Source organism: Zophobas morio, unplaced genomic scaffold, assembly GCF_036711695.1.
Source record: "Zophobas morio isolate AGI-343-1 ecotype UQ-CSIRO unplaced genomic scaffold, CSIRO_AGI_Zmor_V1 ptg000012l, whole genome shotgun sequence".
In the NCBI taxonomy this organism is placed as follows: domain Eukaryota; kingdom Metazoa; phylum Arthropoda; class Insecta; order Coleoptera; family Tenebrionidae; genus Zophobas; species Zophobas morio.
The window spans coordinates 15,667,774-15,691,474 of record NW_026972117.1 but is presented as its reverse complement, the minus strand read 5'-3'; the positions used below and the strand labels follow the sequence as shown (position 1 = coordinate 15,691,474).

General features: G+C 32.8%; 1 protein-coding gene across 4 annotated transcripts in view; it reads left to right on the top strand.

Moving 5' to 3' along the window:
* Sls (sallimus) overlaps positions 1-23,701 on the top strand; it is a 195,337-nt gene that overhangs the window by 49,458 nt on the left and 122,178 nt on the right. For all 4 annotated transcript variants that reach the window (XM_064054558.1, XM_064054555.1, XM_064054554.1 and 1 more), the window contains exon 10: positions 22,208-22,330. In XM_064054558.1, the coding sequence (XP_063910628.1) occupies positions 22,208-22,330 (123 nt within the window). The remainder of the gene's footprint in view (positions 1-22,207; positions 22,331-23,701) is intronic.

Sequence of the window (23,701 nt, the reverse complement as noted above, 5' to 3'; positions counted from 1 at the left end):
CTTAATACCCGAATTGTTGCGAAGAAAATTCGCGCTGGACTAGTGCCAGAAGCAAGTATTTTTGTATTTATAGCCCATTTTACAGATATCGGACCGGCGTCTGTCTCTCTTCCCCGGTCTTTTTTTGCGATTGAGCAATAATTCCCGTTTGTTTACCACATTTTATGATGATTGACTACTAACTGAAGTCCGCTTTCGTTCCTCTGGCAAAAATGGCGAAACTGTGGACAAGTTGGAGGGTGTTCGTCGTGTTTTAATAACCGACTCACCTTGTACATCATCGAGTAATGGATTTATGAGCTCTGTAAAATTTAAACTGGTGATTTTGGCATAATTATCTTAATTAATAATCAAATTTATTGCCAGGTTCGGTGCTGCATTTACATAAATTCTTCGGTCCTTTTGGTGTCGTGCCGGTTTTGCGTGTTGATTTGTGACGGTTTGTTTTGACTTTTTTATTTTTTCGAATTTGTGAAAATAAATTCTGAGCGTAGCATGTGTGTTTATTGTTCTTATTTTTTAATTCGCGATGTGCGGCATCCTTGTTCTGGTTTTTTGTTTATGCAGAATTATGAATAATCCGCGGCGTCGTTGTGGGTTTGAGTTGGAACGGCAGCTTTGTTTGGTTTTTGTGGGCAACCGAATGTTGTGAATTGCTAAGTGTTCTATTTATAACACTTATCTATGTAAATTTTATTTTGAGTATTCCTTAACTGGAAGTCGCAGATAACGTAGTTGCATAAACATTATCAGTGAATTCCTTAAGTATACTCGACTCTTGACATTGAGTTGGCCAAAATTTTCGCCATTTTTCTGGAATTGAAACTTCTGGCGGAGTATGCCCTAGATCAAGCATACTGGAAGTATTTTGGGTCACAACCTCAATGCTGCAGTTTGTTTAGATTGGCGTATCTAAAAATACGAAATGTCTGATTTACGCCACATCAAACCACCGTAGATTATTTCGGGGAATGGTTGTTATACTTGATGAATAACAAGAAGGTAGAAATAACTGCTGTTCTGCGTTTGTAAACACTTTTAAATTATTTATTTATTTGCATTTTTAAAATTTTGAGATATAGATATATTTATACAAACATTGACTGCAATCCCATTCTAACCTTGATGAATGTTAAAGAAACATAAAGCGGGAAAACAGGATCGAAGTTCCATTGGTGTTTTGAAAGAAAATACAACTGGTGGTGGCGGACAGCACATCGCGTCAAGATGCCGAGAAGTGATTATTTAAAATTTAAAATTTTAGTAGTCCGAAAAAAAACAATAACGGATTTGAAACAGAAATAGTTGAGAAAAACAGAAAATTAAACTATTAAAGACCAAAGATAAACAGATTAAACAGAAGCTTCAGTATTTATTTACACAGTAATAGCGAGCTTTTGGAGTAATTATTTTCAGTGAGTATCACTGCTATTAATACTTTAGTGTATTAAAACTCATGAATATTAATGCTCAAATATTTTTATATTTCATATTAAATTGAGTATTTTAAACTACAGTCCTACACTAAACTTGAAGAAGTTCCGGGGGTTTATCTGATACCAAATCCAGTTTATTATAACCAGAAACCACTATGTAAATGAAAGATCACCAGATAATATCGTTACGCTGTAATACCTAATCCTATAACCTGAGATTTGTGTCACCATTACTAAATAAGATGATGGCTTTGAAATTTCAGCCACTTAACTCAGTTATAATCCGATAAAGTGTATGTATGGTTTCATGTACAATTTAGTAACGACACATTTATTCTCTAAATTATTCATTTTTTCCAATTTTTGAAAAATTATTGTACATATGATTTTAAAATTACAAATTTTTTGAAATTTTACCAAAAGATTTTTCAGAAATAATTGCTTTATATGAAATTCATAACTTCAGTATTATTTGGCACAGAAACCTGGTGGTAAAACATGTATGACATAGACAGAAGAAAGCAAGAAAGGTAAATTCGCCTTAATCTATCGGCCCACGAAAGTTGTTATTTCTAAATATTTATGCAAAAGATTAAAATTAATTCAATTACAAAACAGCCGGTAGACTAATTAGCATAAACTAATATACAGTCTATAAAACAGAAACAAATACAGTCATAACAGTTGTAACTTTATTGTTAACAAGATTGGTTTAACGAAAATTTTATTGCGAATTGTTTCGTACTTGAAAAAAAAAATAACAAACACTATTTGTCTACTAATAAAACTTTACTACTTAAAAGCTAAAGAGTCAAAGCACCTAATTCGTAAAACCATAAATCACAACTCTCTGGTCGAAGTTTGGAAATTAGTTATTTAAAAAAATTACGAGAAATCAGTTCTGGGTGAAAATCCAAATATTAAATACACTAAAATTTTAAAAGTACGTCCCTGGTACGGGATTCTACTGCTCCTGATGCAGTGTCATTCCGAATACAGAGAAATAAAATTAGCGAATACAAAAATAACCTTCTGAGTGTAAGTAGAAACCTTAAACGCAACTATATTCCTGAATACAACCCTGAAATTTACGCGGAATATATGTCAAATCATTTTTTGTAAATAAAACTATCTATGTTTTGGATCCTGTTTCCAGAGTTTCCACTGTATATATAAATAATTGCCTAATTAAATAATTAAAATTCATTATTATTTCAAAGAAACCTAATAACTACGATTCATTTTCAGTTATTAATGTACCAGATGACGTGATGACGTGCAAAATGACGAGAAATCTTGTCTTTCGGTGTTTCAAAACGGGTTTTTCGAGAAATTGCACTGTTATTAAAAATCCCTACACAAGATTCCGTTGGTACGTCTTCACTAAAGGTCAAATGTTGTCCGCCATATTTGAACGAAATTAATGCAGTTTTTAAGTTATCTACTGCCAAATTGTCAAAATTTAAAACACAAGGTATTTTGGACATTTGTTTATTAAAGTTGCTAGTATTTAACAATTCGTACAGGGTCATTATAAAATATTGTAGTCGAAGAAGGCCATGATTTTGGTGACATTTTGTGCCGCCTTTTTCAGTTTTGTGGAAAGGATTACACTAATATTGGAATTTTTATTTTTAGCGCCACATTAGTTGACATTAGCGGCTGCACTGTTTCAACGCTTCATCAAATTCTGTCAGATGTCAATAATTTTTTCGTTTGTACTGGTACGTTTTCCCTCATTTTGTGCGTTAATTGACTTGTCTTGTTTTCATTTTTGCTGTCTTCCCCTTTGTTAGAACTTTAATAAGTGTCTCAAAAAACAGTTTTTATCAAAACTACAGATCATTGTGGAATAATCTCAGGTAATGAACAGAGAGGAATAACTATGGTCAGTGTTACAAATGATTTTTTTAGTTCTTTGGCGCAATCATCATGCCTATTACCGTAATGGGGTGTTAAATGAGGATGGGGATGGAGTGTACTCTGTGGAGGCGTCTAAAAACGAGTATCTAGTGAAATGTTCTGTTGTCATTGATGAAGAATCTTTGAAGACGCTATATGGCGAATTATGGCCAGATTTAACGACACTGGTAGCATTTCTAAGTGAAAACCGACGGGGAGACCTCAAGTTAGTGAATACGTTGTTGAAGATTTAAGGATGAGAATGGAACAAAGTCCGAATAAAGCTTTGTCAAAAATCTTTACTGTTCGGAGTACCATACAGCCCATGTCAGAAAATCGTAAAAGAGAAGTTACATATGCATCCGTACAAGATTTTGTTGGTTCAGGAGCTGCAACCAGCTGATTTTCCTTGCCGCGTTGGGTAGTGTAGTTGGTTTCAAGCTGATATGGACGATAACGGGATTCTCGATTTGTCGTTCTTTTCTGATGAAGCCTGGTTTCATCTGTTAGGCTATTATGTCAACTGACAGAACTTCAGAATTTGGTGTATAGAAAATACTCACGCTTTTGAAGAAACACCATCACACGCAATGAAGGTTGGTGTGTGGTTAGCAGACGACGATTCATAGGCCTGATACTTTTTCAAGTAAATGAATGTGATCAATAAACAAAATTAGATGTAGAAAGTGTATGTAGGTACTCCAATAAAGTTTTTTATTTTCAGTAACTTTCATTTTTCTTTCGGTGTTAGTTGCATTCTCTTAATTTAAAACTTACTTCAACTTACTGTTTAGTAATAATTGTAATTTTACTATTAGGAAAGTTAAAAATCTTTATTAAACATTCTGTTGTTTCAAGAGATCTCATAATCAGCTACAGAACTCTTAACACTATGCTCCTGAAATTTTATTGGTTTTTTCATCTTTTTTCTTATAGAAATTTTGAAAAATCTTGATATTAGGATGGCCATGTGGGCGTGTTTTGGGTAGAACCTCTTTGACATTCCTGTTATGCAGATCTGGCATGTTTCAGATATCTAGAAACTGCAAAGCTGAAGGTAATGTTTGGACATAGCAGTTTTCACCTATTGTAGGGATGAAGATCAAGGATTTCAGTTGTGTTTTTTCAAGAGAAAAGCACCGGTCACAAACCATGTTTGCACCAATATTTTGACGATTCCTTACAATTTACAAACAGAACTTTCGCGGGATCACAACTTTGGCAAAATTATTTACTGCAAAAACTCATTAGGTACTCATAGTGTTCGTTAACTGTGATAAGACTTGCTCTGCCATTGTCCATTACGTGATTTTTCACAATTTTTACCTTCAGGGTACCTATAAAAATGTAATTTTTTAAATAATTACCGTGTTCATTGGTTTCGACAAACTTAACCTCACTTTTTGGATTTCATTATTTGAAAAATTATTGCTTCTTTGCAAAACAGACCAGATGATTTATTCTGTTCAACACCAATCGACTTTCCAAGGTGTAATTCATGACAAAGCCCTTAAACGTTTTTCTGACAATTTACAATTTTTGAAACTGAAATGTATTGCAGTGGCGTTCACAAATGCTCGATAACACTGCAACCCTTAATGCTCTGGTCTGGCGTCTTTTCGTGTCTATTTAAAATGAAATTAAACCGCGAACCGGGCATTTCAATTTTTGACACATCTGACAGATTTGTTTGGACGTTCGTGACATTTCAAAACAGTTCAAATCATTTTGGTGATTAGCGGCACGAGAAAAATTTCATTTGTTTTTCATAGGTGAGTTGACTACAATATTTTATAATGACCCTGTATAATAATGTTCACAAACACAAATTTTTTAAATGCTCCATGGAACATTTAGACAGACTAAAGGCCATGTCCTTAATGATAAAAAAACAAGGTTAATTAGGTTATATTTCATAAGAAAGAAGAGGACCCGGATGGGTTAGGTAGCTTCGTGCATGCCTGCTACACCTTGGGTCGTGGGTTCGATTCCCGCCCAGCTCTGGGTGTTGTGTATGTCCCCCGTTCCCCTGTAATTGGGCCACCGGCCTGTAGGGGAACGTAATAAAAATAAAAAAAAATAATAATAATAAAAAAAAAAAAAGAAACTACAACTTCAATTACAGCTTACTGATCCATAATATTTTTTTTAATATACAGGATGTACAGTTTAATGCCTCAGTTTTTTAAAAAGACATTTGAAATTTGGAGTTGTTAACTAACAAAAAATATATATTAAGTGAATCTAGTATTAGAGTTATACAGTGCAACAAACATATTTATTTAATTTTTTTTTTAATGCTTGACCACTTGTATCTCTTGATAGCAGTATAACCTGTTATCTGCTTTATTTGAACCGAATGTGTTGAAGAAATCCATTTTGAAGATAATAAGGTCATATAATTAATGCACCCATTTTGTCAAGAATGTTGGAAAATTATTCATTAATTTTTTTGCATTGATAAACATTTTTTAAACTTTGGTATCATGTGTGGAACCTATATGTGATAGTTTGGATATGGTTTTTTTGATTTAAAATAAAGCATATTATAGAGTGGCGTAAATAACAACGTAATTTAAAATAGATAACTAACGGAAAAAATGTATTCTCAGTACAGTTAACTTCGACTGTTTATGTTTCTACTTCGAAAGAATTCGACTATTAGCACGTTCTGATAACAAGTGTTAGAGGCAGCGGATTAAATTATTCATTTGTACTAAAAGAAAATGACATATGATTGATCTTGCTTCTTCAAAATATAAGAGAGCAAAGTATTGGAGCAAAACGATCCGAATATTATTTTGAGTGAGTTAGTTATAGTGATAATTATTATTTTATTATTATTTAATCTAGGCGGGCGCGACATTACCGTATTCTTTCATTTTCGAGCAAATGAATCATTCCTGATTTAATTGAAAAAAATTGGAAATACTCGGGGATCGAGTTCGAATTTCGGCCTTTCACTTGCAAAGTTGGTGCTCGATTGCCTACTCCACGTGACCCGCCTGCCAAATTTCGTATTATCTACGTATCTAAAGTAGAGGAAGAATTAGTAAAACAAAATCAAGGTGGATTCATAAACTACAGCTACGTTATTTTATAAAAATTCAAATATTCTTTACTGCGTAAAATGTTGAGTTGCCGTTGTAAAATTGTTGGTGGGGAAGAATTATTAAATATTATAAAATCAAAATTTTATAATATTTTGGAACATAAACGGTTGAAGTTAAGTATGTCCTGAGAGTGCATTTTTCTCGTGTGGACCGTATTATTATTTCCGCCACCGGCTTTTATTTTATAGAGGTTTCAAAGATGTGATAATTGTTGGACTGTATTTCAGGGTGAGAGAAGTTCTGTCGAAATCACCTTTGACCAAATGTTTTTATAAAACTGGCCCCTATATGGTCAAGCCCACTTTTGATAGTAATATTTAGAACAATATATATATTGTCAATTGTTTATTAAACAAAAACAAATATTGATTCAGTATTAAAAGAAGATCTTATGAGACGACTTATCAGTTGCTTTTATAACGCTTAAACCACACTAAAACAAAAATATTTGTTTTTTGCTTGCATAGAAATACATAATGTAATATTTATCCTCAACTTCCACACAAACCTATATGAAAATTTTTGTAACGTAATTTAGGTTTCTTCAAAGAACGTTTAAATGAATTCGAAGAATCATTTTCAGTTAAATTTCCTCTGTTTGTAGTGTTTTTGCAATCCCAGTGACATTGACGAAACATAGATAATTCCATTCCACTCCACTAAAATCTGTACATACATTTATGGTAAACCGTTTATTGTTCTAGTGACATCGTCATTAACTCCTGACATTTATTATACGTGCTTAAAATTGCAAAATAACAAATCGCATTTTTTACTTAAATATTTCATAACCCACAACCACATTCTCACAATGTTAACAGATTTTCGATGTTTTCGTGTCAGTGGTGAGCTCGCATCACTTAACTTAAGCGCAAATTTAACCTTGACGTCACGACTCAGGAATCCACGTGTCAAAATTTGACTTTTCTGCAAAACTTGACGACTGAAGAAACGTAAAGACATAGCTGCCCTTTGTTCAAGTTCATGTCACCAATAAACTTCAGCATGCGCATTTACCAATAAAAGAAACAAGTCGCAGCCAACACCTGTGAGCATACCTGGCCAATGTGGGTCAGACGACCATTTGCGCAATTTCTCTCAGCTCTCTTGCTTTTTAATGACAATTATCGTGTTCATAACCAATCATGTGACTGTTCTCTCGTAACACCACTAGGAAAAAAAGCCAACCTGAAAATTCCACCTGGTTGCTTTTACATGGCACCGAGTGCATCTACCATGTGACTTACTTGGCACTGGCTCAGTTTACGTAGCTTAGACGTTAGCGTTACGTTTGGTTTATTAATAGTGTAATTCACTATTCTGGTCTAATTTGTGGTGGAAATCCAAGATTGCATGAAATTTATAAATGCACACTTTTATGATTGGGTTAATGTCAGGAGTGGGATTGCCAAGATCTTGTCACCGATGAATGCAGAAAATGCAGTTGTGGAAAATCTCGATTTGTGTGGGCGAACAACTTATGAAAAGAGCGGAAATAATAATAATTCGTTTTATGGAGGAGGTTGCGTCATGGGGACTGGAAATAATGCCTGAAATAGATACCTGACACTATTACGGGCGCAGCAATTAATTTTTGGCAATATTACGTGTTTTGTGTTCACATGATTCGTAAAAATAGAGTTTTCACTATGTGGGAAATTAAATAAAAACTAAAATAAATCGTGGAACTAAAAATAGAAAATTATGAAGACGGTTGCAGGATTTGCATCGATTTAATTATTTTAATTACGTGACATTTTGCATAATTACATTACACTTTGACTGCATATCAATGGCATTGACAGCTGCCAACATAATTCATAACGTAACCTAAACCTAAATGTCACTGAAAGTGGAACTACGAGATTTCAGCACGTAATTTCACGCTTCGGTTTTGAGAAAATTAACATACACATGTTATGAAAAAACACTAATTATCATATCCATTCAGTCAATAGAATTACTTACAACTAGTATTAGGCTTTTAATTTCGGTTAAACTACAGACTGAATTTAATTGTAAGTAATTATGTGTTAGTCAGACAACAAGGAAAATTAATTAATTTAAGAATTTATGTGCATTTAAAATGAAGCTAAACTTCCATTAAGTCATTTTCTAAGTTTAGCAGATATTCCATAGTAGACTTATGGACGATGCTCGAAAATGTAGAACAGTAAATGAATTATTCAGTTATTTAAAAGCGAAACTATATTTTACTGTAAAGAGGAATTTATGTCTCCACACTGACTTTAAACACTATAATGTCAACAGTTATTTTTCTGCAATAACGTTATATTTTACAACGAACATGATATTCATTTTCACATTAAATGTTTACATTTTGTACCCCGAGTATAAGCGAATGTTGCACTTCATACAAGAAAAAGATGAACATATATTGAGAATTTAACACCCATTTTGTTGCCTAAAAAAAGAAATAAAACAAAACTTTTTGAAAAAAATACCAAAAACGTACGTCAGCAGTGTAATTGAAACCCCTGACGTAAGCGTTACTGTTGTAAAATTTATGAAAAAAAAATCTATATTTTATCGTGTGAATTGTAAAATACCAACAAAGATTTGTCTGATCATCCCCACCAACAATTTGATGACGCCATCACAAAATTTTGCGTAGTAAATGCCTCGTTATATCGCATTTTAGACAACATCATCAATCTTGTGAATTGAATCAATACAAAAAAATATTTCTACTGTAACTGTTTTAAAAAAAGCTTCTATTTTATCTAAATTATGTAATTTTAAAGGAACATTGCTACAAATTACAACGCTTGTGGCTCGTTTTTACCCCTCCAGGACTGAAATAGAAAACTCTAATAACTGAGTCGTTTCCAGTTTCAGCATTAATTCATTAGAGCCACAAGGGAAATCAAGAAATTGCACTATTGGAACTTTTCATTACGTAAAATTACACAAATGAAAAAACTAGAATCTTTAGGACCATTTGATATATTAGAAAAATATTCAGTAATGATGTATGTGAATCGTGCAATTTGTAACAATTTTTATCTTAAAACAACTCTCTTATTTCCATTGTTCGTGTTGATAAATGGGCCACCAGAAATCCCATGGTTTATAATTAATTAGATTAGAAGCGCTTTAATGAAATTTGAGTCATTAATTTTATCTCATTCGAAATGAAACTAATGTCGAAATAGTTGGATGAAAGCTCATTTATATTCAGGACGGCCTCTCGTGGTTTAGACAATCGACGCACGTTGCATTAAAATGTCAGTCTGTTATTTATCGCTGTGTTTTTGGTTTTTTAAATTCATTTCGTTTCTTTTTATTTAGGTGTATAATAGTTAATAGTATAGCACAAATGCTGGAAGCTATGGAGTGAAAAAGTTTCAAGTAAGCTTACTGTGACGTTTCGCGACATTGTCTACTACCAAGTGCATTTGGTTTTTACGAGTTCACTTAATTGCAAATTACTGCATTTATCAAGTACTGTTTACAGCTTTATTACTGCTTGTTGTTCCGATGGAAACGGAAATCACAAAGAGTGGGAAAGTAAGATAACAACTTCATTAAGTTCCCACAACTGCGGCTAAGTTCGACGACAGATCCACAGTTCCACACAAATAGCAAAACTTAATATAGAGGAAATTTACTAACACGACTCTCGTATAATGACACTTAATAATTTTATGACGTGCTTGTGTATGTAATTTAATGTCATGTTTGTGTATAATTTATTTTTATTGAGTTCTTTGTATATTTTACAAGCGTTGTCGGCAATAACTGTATCTTCAAGCTAACACACTGTAATAAAATTAATGAAATTGTGCGTCTCCACGGGAGAGTACCAATTAATTTTCATTTACCAACCGCAGAGATTTTATTGACAGACCTTATCAAGATACACTTAAAAGAACACATACCATGGACAACTTTTTCAAAATTAAATTTCAAAGCGACACGATGACATTTTAGTAAATTTGTGACATAATTTGGTTGGTAGTCTCTTTGAAAATTGCATTAAGAAAACGAACTATTCACATTTACATTTTTTAAATATCAGCCGGCTACGAGCTACTTGTATATTTACTATTTATATAACCGAATGACATCAGCACGTGTTTTTATGCTCAGCAATTATGACAGATAACAAGGAATTTGATTAAAACAAATCAATAAAAGGCGAAAAAATAGCCTGTTACGTTCTCTATTATGTCACAACAACGCTGCTGTACCTTATTTAGTCTTAAAAAAAAAGGAGTGAGTCATTAGACAAGAAACCTTGAAGGAAATAATGTTATAATCTCTGACGCTAAATATTTATCCATTGTTAATGGTGCTAGTCTGAAATTAATAACACCTTTAAATAAACCATGCCAGCGGTGAATTTGCATTTACACTGTGAATAAGGTCGATCGCCATATACGGTTTTGCTCGTCTGCGCTAGGGTATAATTATCATTTTTGTAGTCTGGATGGTAGGGGAGACGAGGGCCAAGAGTGCAACGGGTTTGGTCATCTTGCAGCGATTGGTGTTGGTTTTTAAATTCACACCAAATTTAATGCTTTAATTTCTAAGAATATTTAGCTCTGGCAAATACACGTCTGGTTCATCATTCAGAAAATGTAAACGCCACATATATATAGCTATATAAATAATTCGGTGTAAAGAGTAAATTTTAATATGATTATCATAAAACGGTAAGTAAATAAATAAAATTTAAAATTTTTGAAGTTTTAAATGTTTAGGTACGTGAAGTTATCAATATGTGCAGACAATAAAATAAATTTTAAGTTCACACAAAAATTATACAGGATTTTTTTAATTGGGTCTTTTGGTTTTTCTTTTGTATTATACTAGTTTTATAAGTAATAGAAGTTTAAAATTTTATGTAGGTACTTCTTCAGAGCAATTGATATGCATACTATGTGATAATATAAAAATCCAATTAAATCAGGCTTTCACAACCAATAATTATTAAAATGATTTTAATCAACCCGACAAGATTGTTATTTTTAAAAATTACTTATATGGGTCAATTAATGCAACTGACATTATAGTGTGCATAATTTCATGGTTTATTGACATTTAACAACAATGGAAAATTTAACAATTACCATGAAAGTAATAAATAACTAACAAAGAATGGTAAAATTTATGACACCTGTTTTATACAACACTGAATTCAACTCAAAATTACAATGAATGCTTGTGTCACAGCTGTCATTTTAGAAAATTTGTGTATCAAGTAAATATGTGACCACAAGTTACAGTTTATTTTTTTGAGAATATCGTTAATTTATTACTTCTCTTTAGGAAAAAATATGGTGGGATTCACCATATAAATCTCGAAGATAAATTAAACATTTTATTTTGTTTCTAAGGAAAAACATTTATGTCAACTACGACTGCTAATTTTGATTAATGATTATGTAGCAAACTTGGTCTGCTTACAGTTTCTTTTCCAGCAATAGCTAAGGAAATTCTTGTAATAGCGTAATTTTGCCAAAGTCAAACTTCATCTGCAAAGAAAGAATACAATTTGTGCAGTTATTTTTTTTATAATTTATCGGTAACAAGTAGGTAGATTAGATACTGGCTTCTTTGAAATTTTAGAATTTTATACTCTTAGACTGAATTATGATTACAGAAGATTACCTAAAATTAATGTATTTATCTTTCCCAGGAAGTTAATGATGCCATCTAAAAAATTATTATCTAAATATTGATAAAAAAAACGTGAGATATGATACTGCATGTGTTTCAACAATATTATTTTGTTCTGACTTAACTGATTTATTTTATCAATTACATCAATGATATGGAAAGTGTTCACTGGATATAGACTGGATGAATCAGGACTGTCTAAATTTCGGCTGAACAAAACGCCCTAAAATATCTGTGGCGGTGGTGATACATATTTTGTTAGTAATGAAGCAAACAACAATTAGTCTAAAACTGTAATACATTTTTTCAGTGGAAACAATATAGCCTTTTGTAACAAGTGATAAATGAATGATATTTAAATAGCATCAGTTTTGTGACGAAATTAATACATCTGTTCGAAAATGCAGACTTGTTACCTAGTCTTTTGTGTTCAATACCGTCAAATTGTATGGTTTCCCCAGTTCTAATTCGGTTTTATGATAGTACCCCATTATGTAAAAGTGCAGAAACCATTATACAGTATAATGGTTAAATCCTTATTTATGACTGTCTCATCGCCGGCAGAAGTAATCTATCGTTAAGCAAGTTAACTGTAATACATCATAAAACCGAATTAGAACTGGGGAAACTATACGAATACTTTCAGTGGTCGATGCTAGATTTTTTTGTATAATTTTTGTAATGACAAAATTTTGAAAAAGTTTTTCAGTTCATAAATTTGTAAAATTGGGAAATGTGAAATTTAAAAATTTTTAAATAAATATATTTTTTTTTAATCAAAATAACTACCAGGACAACTGGAAGACTTTCTGATAAGGTTGTGCTTAAGTGTGGCGTCCCTCGAGCTATCCATTCGAGTCAAAAGAAAGGCTTTTTCTCCAAGTTACACATACAGCTTTTTTTTCGAGGCATCACAAATAAAAGAAGTTGTTGAGAAAGAAGAAAGGATTCCTTCTCCAAAAAACTTCCCTACTCCTGAAATTCCAAAGGCAATCAAACTCACAGAAGAAATTAAAGTAGAGGAATCACTAGTAAAAGACTTTGTTAAGAAAGTCCTTCTACAAAGGACAAACTTCCCACGCTTAAAATTGCAACGGAAATAATAATCAAAGAAGTTGTAAAAACCGAAAATTAAAGGAGAAAACCATAGTAACAGCAAAGATTCCTTCTCCAAAGGATAAATTTCCCACTTTTGAAATTTGAAGTTCCAACGGAAATCAAACCAATAGAAGATAAAGAAAAGAAAATTAAATTGACGGAGAAAACACAGGTAAAAAGGATTGTTGAGAAAGAAAAAAAATCTTTTTATTTAAACAAAAGGAAGACAAATCTCCTACTCCCAAAATTTTAACGGAGACCAAAGACAAAGAAGCAGTTAAACTAGAGGAAATTAAACTGAAGGACGATTGACCAGTAAAAGTGATCGCGAAGTTCCAATGGAAATCAAAATAGAAAAATAAGTAAAAGCCGAAGAAAATACAGTAAAAAAGGTTGGTGAAAGAGAAGGAAATATTCTACCCGTGAAACACAAATCTCCCAGACTTAGAAGCATAGAAGAGACTAAAGAGGAGCAAATTACACTAAAGAAGAAATCCGACTCACCAATAGATGAAGATGTTGAGAACGAACATAGGTCTTCTTCTCAAAAGATTAATCGACCACTCATGAAATTCCGGTTGAAGTCAAAAAAGTATTAGTAGCAGAAATTAATTAAAGGAGGAAATATAAGTAACAGAAGTTGTTGAGAAATAACAAAAAGTTTTTTCTTCAAAAGTGAAATTCCCATTCCCGAAATGCCACCCGAGATTAGCGTCAAAGAGAAGAGAGCAAAAGAAAGAAAACAAGGAACAACACCAATTAAAGAGGATGCTGACAAACAAAAAAAAAAAGATTTTTCCTCCAGGAAAGGAACCTCTCATCCCCGAAATTCTAGCGGAAATCAAAGTAAAAGAAGCAGTAAAAGTAGAAGCAATTAAAATAAAGAAGGAAAAATAAGTGATAAAGTTTGTTAAGAAGAAGAAAAAGTTTACTTCTCCAAAATTCAAATCTCTCACTCCTGAATTCCCAACTGGAAGCAGGATAGAAGAAGTAAAAGTAGAGAAAATAAAGTTGAAGGAGAAATCACCAGTTAAAGGGGATGTTGAGAAAGGAGTAATGGTACCTTCTTCAAAAATTACATCTCTCACTCCTAAAATCCCAGCTTCATAAAAGAGTCTAGAATAAAGAAAATAGAAACCAAGGAGCAAGCAATAAAAGAAGTTTTTGAAAAAAATAAGAAGATACATTTCGTAAAAGCTCTATATTCTTCTATATCCATCTACATCTTTCAATATCCGTTTATATCCTTATTCTATATTCGTCTATGCCTTTCTATGTATATATTTTATATCCTAGATCCGGCTATAATTTTCCACTTCGTTCACATGAGTCGATACCCTGCTATTCCCGTCTATATCTTTCTACATCCGTCTATATTCGTCAATATCTGTCAGTACTCTTCTGTGTTCGTCGATATATGGCGATACCCTTCGATATCCGTCTATATCTTTTCTACATCTTTCCATACCCGTCTCTATTCTTTTGTATGCTTCTATATCCCTCTATTTCCTTCTATATCTTTCTATATTCGACTATATCCTTCGATATCAGTCTATATATTTCTGTATGGGTCTATGTCTTGCTATACTTCTCTTCTATATATTTCAGCAGTTTGATATGGTAATGTTTTATGCCAAAAGTCGCAGGAAGAAGGCTTTTTGCTTTCATGGAAAATATTACAAAACGCAGAAGAATAGAAATCAAGGAGCAAGCAGTACAGGAAGTTATTTAAAAAAATAAGAAGATAAGAAGATCTAGAAAATATAAATCTACCACTCGTGAAATTCCGACGAAACTCAAAGTGCAAGAAGTCGTAGTAGCAGAAATTAAATTAATGGAGGAATTAGCAATACTAGAAGTTGTTAAGAAAGAAGAAAAAATTCCTCCAAAAGTGAAATTCTCACTACTCCAAAAGACGAATCTCCTATTCCCAAAATTCCAGCGAAAATCATTCAAATTCAAAAGAAAATTAAAAGTAGAAGCAATTAAAATAAAAGAGGAAATAGCAGAAAAAAAATTTGCTAAGAAGAAAGAAATCCGAAATAAAATCTGGGGCATAGAAGAAGCAAAAGTAGAGCAAATAAAGCTGAAAAAGAAATCACCAGTTGAAGGAGATGTTGAGAAAGGAGAAATGGTTCTTTTCCTGAAAGATAAGTTTCTTACTCCTAAAATCCAGACTAAAATCGATCATAAAAGAGTCTGAAGGACAGGAAATTGCATTCAAGCATCAATTAGGAGTAAAGGAGGTTGTGAAAAAAAGAGGAAAGCGTTCCTTCTCCAAAAGATAAATCTTCCACTTCTGAAATCCCAACTGAAATTAATGTCACAAAGAGGCATAGGTAGAGACGTAAGTTAAAGGAGAAAATAACAGTAACCGACGTTGTTGAGAAAGAAGAAAAGATGGTTCTTCTAAAAGACAAATCTGTCACTCCCAAAATCCCAGCCGAAATTGGAGCTATAGATCAAGCGAAAGTAGAGGAAATTAAATTAAAAGAGAAACTAGCTAAGGTTGCTTCTCCAAAAAAGAAATTTTCGGCTTCAGAAATAAACTCCACAATTAACAAAATAATACAAGCGAGGAGAATAAAAAAAAAACCTATATCATTTTTTACACATTTGATTGACAATAGTAATGTTAGTTTTTTAATTGAAAAATATTTGTAGGGTCTTCCCCAAAAAGGAAAGTATTTAAAGTCTTATCTTACATATCACCAAAAACAAGTAATCCGATTTTTTTGAAATTTTCCAAACAAAGCGCGTTATCGTTATTGATATATCAGAGACTATAGATATGTATGTTTATCTCGAAAATTTGATAGTATCGTTCCAGAAAGTTATTCAATAAGTCTTTACTGGAAACAGCATTAAAAAGTTCGGTTTAAATAACTCCATTCAGTGTTTATTTCAAGAAGTAGTGATATTAATATTTTTCGGTTCCCGGCATTGACATTCAAGGAAATATTTTTAGATATGTTGCAGGATTTTGTTTTGTGTTTAGTTGTTAGTCATTACTCTATTTCTATTAGAAATGATAAAAACTGTGTACTTAGAATATGACAAAAATTTGGTAGGGCAAAATGCAAACGATGGTCTTCTAAGTGATATTTTTGAAAAAATATTTTGACTTTTTAAAGATTAATCTTTATACCAACTAGACCCTAGAAAACTCAGAATTCATATTTTACTTCCAGATTATGAATCTCTTCAACCTTTTCGTGCAGCTAGCTGCCATATACAGTAAAAACTTAGCAAATGGTCCTCCACCCTCAATTTCTCAACCTCTCCTTTTTATGGGCAAAACTTCAACTCCGAATCACGCCGCGAATCCTCTCTTCGTGCATATTACTGCCTTAGAAACCGGTTGTTACACAATCATAGCGTTGTAGGCGTGAAGACCAACTGTCCTCTCCTTTGGACTAACAAATAAGCCAAAACCAACACAAAGATCACGCTTTAATAGAATTAAAACGACATTATCACTTCCACTGGACATGTCCGAATCGCTGTGCGATTTGAATTGAATACGTTGCATAACAGTTTCTTGCACGCTTGAACCGTTCCAGATAATGCCGGCAATATTGCGGTAGGCATTGACTGGAAACCGTGCAAAGTTTTGGTAGATTCAAAATTAGCCGGTGAGGAACAGCCCGGCGAGTAGCTGGTTATTGGTCCAATTGATGTGTTGTGGGTTGAGGCGGCCTTGGAGTAGGCGGTTGATGGGTGGCTTGTCGTGAGCGTGAGCGCTGCAAGACATTGATCTTGCTGGGTGGATGGTAGACTTTCCATTTTCTTTATCGCAGGGTTCAGATTCGGGCCCTGTGGTTTTGCGACATAGTTGTATAAAAGTGGGTGATGCAACAGTTTGGAAGCTGAATGGGGGTCCAGTGCCAAGGAAAAATTCTATTGGAACTTAATAGTATATTAATGATGTTATTTCTGCCAACATTGACTTTTCCTTCCAAATTTAACATATGACTGACAGCTGAAAATTAACGCTCCACATTTCAACATTCGAATGGAAACGAGTAATTATTGCGTCCGCAACAACACGGGTTACACAATTGGGCCGATTATCTCCTAATAAAAGTGCTATAGATCTTTGAAACCCCAATTTTGTTATTGTTGTTATAATCCGTCGTGTGGGTGTCCCGAAATGTGCCATCGACTGTCTGCCAGGTGCTATAAATAGCCAGTGATGTTATGTTTGAATGTTTTGAAAGGAATATTTACACTTGAGCTATTAGTATCCTGCCGGCCACTTCTTTCACTTTCTAATTTCCTGCTGATGGAAACCAATGGATCCCAGTTGGGTGCCAATTATGCTAATGCAGCGTTCCTGCGTTTCTTGGGAAGAAGAAATTAAGCTAATGCTCTCTACTGAGTGCTGGTTTTTGCAAAACACTTTTTAGTGGTTTTCAACGTAGCTCATAACTTAGTTCGTATTTCTCTGAATTTCAAAACTGAGTCTTTTACACTTATGTCATTTTGTTACTTTACTTAATCTCAATATTTTCTATTATTATCAGTTTAGATGGTCATATCCGTCGATGTTGAAACGTTTTTAGCAATGTTATAGGAGTGCATTATCTGTCCTGGGGCTAATGACCTAAGGTTTATTTTTTTAGATTTGACTGTGAAACCGAATTTTTTAAAATAATGTGAAAATTTTGCCACACCCTGTCATGACTTGGATACTTGGAATTTTGCCTTTCTCTATTTAATTTGAAATGGATAAAAGGTTCAGATGAACGTTCATGAAAGCACGTACAGCGCGAAGGTGTCAGAATAATAAAATCTTGTTAATGTTGAGGTAAATAAAATACAAACAAAATATATCTAACAACAATAGCAGACAAGAAAATTAACCTACTTTAGTCCGAAAGTCATAAATATTAAAAAAAAGATTTGTGAGTGTGAAATGTAGATTGTATTTCGGTGTTAGAGATTAGATTCCATTTTAATATACGTAATGTATATAGGTGTCCCAAAGGTCTGGCGATGGAAAAGTACACATTTTCCGTGAATTATTGAAAACAACAATTCTTGAAGCAGTCTCATTTACCCTTGCAGTCTAAAATCATTTTCAAATATACCGGCTGTTTCTTTTATATATTGCACATTTTTTAAAGAAATATCTCATATAATTATATGGGAAAAAATAGTCATACATAAAAATTCACAGTTCTGTTATTTGGGGTGAAATTTTATACGAAATTGTCCAGTTATATTGGTATACATATAAAAAGCCGAACAATACTTAAGCTTATTTAAGTAATAAGCTGATTAAATTTGCAGATCCTCAGGTTTCATATGTTATTCAAATGAAGCACCCTGTATTTTTAACATTATTGATTTTATCTTCAAGTAAACTTTCTTTTGCTACCAAACTTGTTGAAGTTTATTCTAATAGTTTCTGTGGAATTTCGATGGTAAGTATAAACCTCAAGAAACCTGGAATCGAAAGAATGTGTATTTAAAGGTCATTCTGATTACACGTGGCATAAAATACAGGTGTTCCGTTTATCAGCATGAAAAAACCGACACTTTGTAAATTTTATCACTCGGTATAAACAAGCTGGACTTTTTAATCCTTCTGAATTTAAAATAGTGGATCTCCAAATTTATAAATAAAACCATTTTTTCCATAAAATTATCTTTAAATAATCTTTATGCAGCATAGCCTAGTTTTTACAATTTTGTTATTTTATTAAAATCTGTGTTTTAATTTTTGTACGGAGATAAACAGAGATACGATTTTTGTTGTGGTATTAATTATATCGAATTTAAATATACAATGGTTTATAAAAAAATCTAAAACGTGACAATTTAGAAATATCGATATTTCAGTTTATTCAAATATAATACCCTGTATTTTATTGAGTTTCAATTTTTTTGTTCTCTTGCATTAAATCGTAACAACTATATCAACTTTGAGTATAGAAAGTTAACAAAGAAAGAACAGAATAAGAAAAACTGAAATATCGATTTTTGGAAGTAGTATTCATAATTTCTTGTAAACACTCTGTATATTAAGACTTAATTTTATTTATGCTACAATAAAGAACGTACCTTTATTTATCTCTCTACAAAATATTGTAACAGATTTTAAATATGGCCCTATTGCGATTTTTTTGGTGAACCTTTTCATTGGTGGAAAAAATTCAAGAAAATCGAAATTTCAAAAATAAATGTGACTATAAAGCCCAAGAAACGGTTAATTAGAATGTGTAAGAATACATAGGTATTCCATTTGAAAAAACTAAGTTATGTGTCGAGCCTCAAAAACAGAATACTCTGTATAGTTAAATTAATTTTAATGTCCTTAAAGAACAGTACAACTTTGATCTTAGACTTTTTATTCTATTTCTAATAATTAATGAGATATCGAGGACTGCGCGGTGTGAGATTTGCCCTGTATAAAAATATATTCTTCTATATCCATCTATATCTTTCGATATCCGTCTATATCTTTCTATATCCGTCTATATCTTTCTATATCCGTCTATGTCTTTTCTATATCTTTCCATATCCGTCTCTATTCTTCTACATGCTTCTATATCCCTCTATTTCCTTCTACATCCTTCTACATCTTTCTACATTCGACTACATCGGTCCGCCGTGACAGGGCATCTATCTTATCGGAAATTTTTTCAGATTTACAAATCTATGCTTCTATATCCGTCTATATTCTTTTATATCCTTCTATGTATATCTATATCCTTCTGTATTCCCCTATTTCCTTCTATATCTTTGTATATATATTCAACTATATCCTTCGATATCAGTCTACATATTTCTATATCGGTCTAAGTCTTTCTATATTTTTCTTCTATATATTTAAGCAGTTTGATATGGTAATTTTTTATGCCAAAAGTCGCAGGAAGAAGACTTTTTGCTTTCACTGAAATTATTACAAAACTCAGAGGAATTTCATTTTCTATAATTATATTATTATCTTCATAGAACAATTTTATCAAAAAAATTAAGATTTAGGTTAGGCCAAAAAATCTTGTGTTGGACTGATTGTGAAACCATCCGCAATCATAAAAACCATTCGAATTCATAAAACTACTAACAAAATCGCAGATTTTATCCACATAATGGATTTTTTTTTTAATTTTGGAGCGACATTTAAAACATCTTTTTACTTTTAAAACGCAAGATTTGAAGATTCCAAGCCATTTGTTAATTCGACAGTTTTTCACTACGGTACAGTTTTAAAGTAATTAAGCGAATGACTATTTTCATGTTTTTTCGACGTTTCTTGACTTACTACGGGTCAGTCATGAAGTCGAGAAAACATGTGTCGTCTATATCGCTATTTATTAAACAAATAATCTCCAAAACTACCGGACCGATTGTTGTCAAATCACCACCAACAATGTGATAGCGTCACCTCAAAATTTTGTTTGATAAATGTTTTTTAAAATAACGTACTCATGTATTTGTGGTTTATGAATCCACCTTGAATTTTCGAAAAAAAAATCCAAATTATATAATGGGTAACATTTTATAACAGTTTAAGAGCAAGGCAACCAACGGTCATGGACCACTTTTTTTCTTACACTGTGACTGGTGTTATTTATATTTTTTAACTTACAGGGCTTATCAATTTATCACAAAATAAATAAAATAAATTTATTTGACTGTACTTCAGGAGCATGGGAAATTCTGTATAAGTAACTTTGGACCAATTTTTATTATTACACTCTCTAAGATTATTTTATATTTTTCTGTATTATCACTTTGTATCACCGACAGTGATTGAATTATGGTCTAGTTGTTCAGCTAATTACTTTTAACCTGAAATGTGGTATATTTGGAACTTAAACCCGATTGACACACCTGCACGATTGTACCATATTTCGTTAATATTATATATTTGGAGGTACATAGTTTCTCTCAATTCGGTTCTTTTTGACATCGAATTTACGACCTCTCATGTAACCAAATTGTAATCCATAACGTCAAAAACCTAGTAAATATGTCACCGCAAACATTATTCGTAACGGTAAAAAAAGGTGTTTTATTGAGCTTCAGAGTTAAAATTATTGTCATCGTATTTTCATACTCCAAGTCAACATGTGGTGACACAAATTCAGCGCGTTTAGTATCGGACGAAATAATCTAGAGCGGCGATGCCGTATCAACTATAATGACATCATTAATTGTTACAGATTATATTTATTGCCAAAACAAGTCGTTGTGTGCTAACTTATGTAGCGCTCTTTTTTCGTATTAGTTTGCCCAACTAATCTCACACCAGTGTGCTTTATAATTTTATTTTTATTGTTAATTATGTCAATTATGTCACAGTTTGCCCTAGAAAATTACGCAGTTTTGATTGTTTACAAAGCAAAAACCGATAAATATTACAAAATCAAGTCTCGCGAAAAATTATCTGATCGTGGTGTTATCTTGGTAAATATTATTGCACGCACGTGAATACAATGCCTTTATTATTTTTCGAGTTTCTGAATGATCGTGATTTTTGCACATCGTTTTGCACTTCCGTGTTACATTGTGGTAAACCGCTATGTAAATAAATAAAAAAAAAATCTGTTGTATATACATATAACAGTAAGTTATATATGGCTTGTAATTTGGATTCCCCTGGGGGAGAATTTGTGCTAACTCATTTACAGGTGTCTAAATCAACCGAATAATGACTTTACAAGTCCACTACACCTCGTCGGAAAATGACTACTTACTAGAGAAATTTTATAAAAATAAGCTTTATAATTCACGTAATGAAAAAACTGGCAGATGCTGTATTTTAAACAAATTTGTATTTCTTTGTTGACCCAACAGTCAACTACTCAAATTCCTTAAACTCCCCTACGAAAATCCTATCAATTACAGAATAAAAACACGGGTGTGGTAGTTTATTTAGTTCCTCGCCCCGGGTGGAAATTAATCACCAAACGATATTTGCTGATGTCTAGCCAGTTTTTTCAGCAACGTTTAGCGTGACTTTCAGCAGTTACCAAACTAAAGAGATGTTTTTTTCAGTGTGGCGACTGGATCAACCTGAAAATCCTAGAAATCACCCCCGAACTGACCACTTTGGGTGACACTCTCGCAGAAGCACAGGAATTACAAAGGGCCCATGATGAAGTTCTTCGCCAGTTAAAAGTAAGTGGTTTGCACGTTTGAACTGTAAGTGGATCAGGTGACAGCTATTATGTGTTTATTAGCAACAACAAAGAGAAATTCGAGCTACCTGTCTTGACAGTCGGCTGGCTCAGATTTCATGAGGAAATCTATACGTTGTGAGATTTGGTTACAAATAATGTACACCTCCAGTGTCAAATTTTTCCTTTTAGTTCGTTGACTTGAGTCAAAAAGGACACACTTTTTGCTCGCGAATGAGCCGAAGACCACCTTGGTCAAGAATCCACTCCACATCACGCAATATTCCAACCCACGCAACCAACGCCTTTCAATAACTCGCTATAATTCGGCTTTGGTTAACATGCCGCATATTTATTTAGATTTAAGTACTAACTTCGAGATTGAACTAAAAATAGGCACAGCCCCGGTTTTGAATTTCCTTCGGTTCCATTCCGGGATATGCACAACGTAAGCAATTTTCAATTCATATCTCACGATTATTAATGAGCGCCTGGTAAATTTACACACAAAGATGTTCTACGATTGTCTACGATTGTATTGTTGTCAGAGCATAATGTCTCGGAAATAATTCAGATAAGGATCTTGTTAACACGAATGGAAGTATTGTTAAGGATTTCTATTATTAAAGCTAAAAAAGGTGTGTATTCATAGCTGCTGTGAAGTTGCTCGGAAGAATAAAACTGTAACAAGATGTTGAGAGAAAGAAGCGAATGTAGATGCTTCGGGAAATTTGCATCTGAATGGTGGTATCTCTTGATTGGCTATTTTGTGTTTATGATGTTGAATGGAATGCCGTGAACGCAACATTGTATTGCTCGTTTAATATATTGAGGTCTTTTGGGATGGCAGAAGGTGACGTTGTGTCGCATAAAGAAGCGTTTTTCAACGGCTTTATTCCGTATTCACTGCAGGAACCGCATTTTGGTTGCAACTTTGTAGCTACACAAAGAGATAAAGAAAAATCAACTGCTTTAATCAGACGACAGGTTTATTCTGGAACCATAAACTGCAGTAAACATTTTTATTTGTGTTATCAAATGAGTAAGTTTCGTTGCTTCTGAAGCCCAACGAGTGTCACATACGTTTCAGTAAATATTTATTTAATACGTGTAATCTCTACAATGACGTCATCAACTTTTCGGATAGCATAAATAAATAAATGTTAATATTTCCTAAATATTTAACAAATCCGTTAATCCCTTACGTAACCCCTCAAGTCAGTTGTAAAATTTCATGGCCGAGCTTAATCCGATTATTAAATCGTGTTTCAAGAGAATTACTAAACAATGTTTTGAAAAGATAGCATCAAATTTTTGGAGAGAATGAATAAACGAATGTTCACTATCTTCACGATAATCATAAATTACTTTT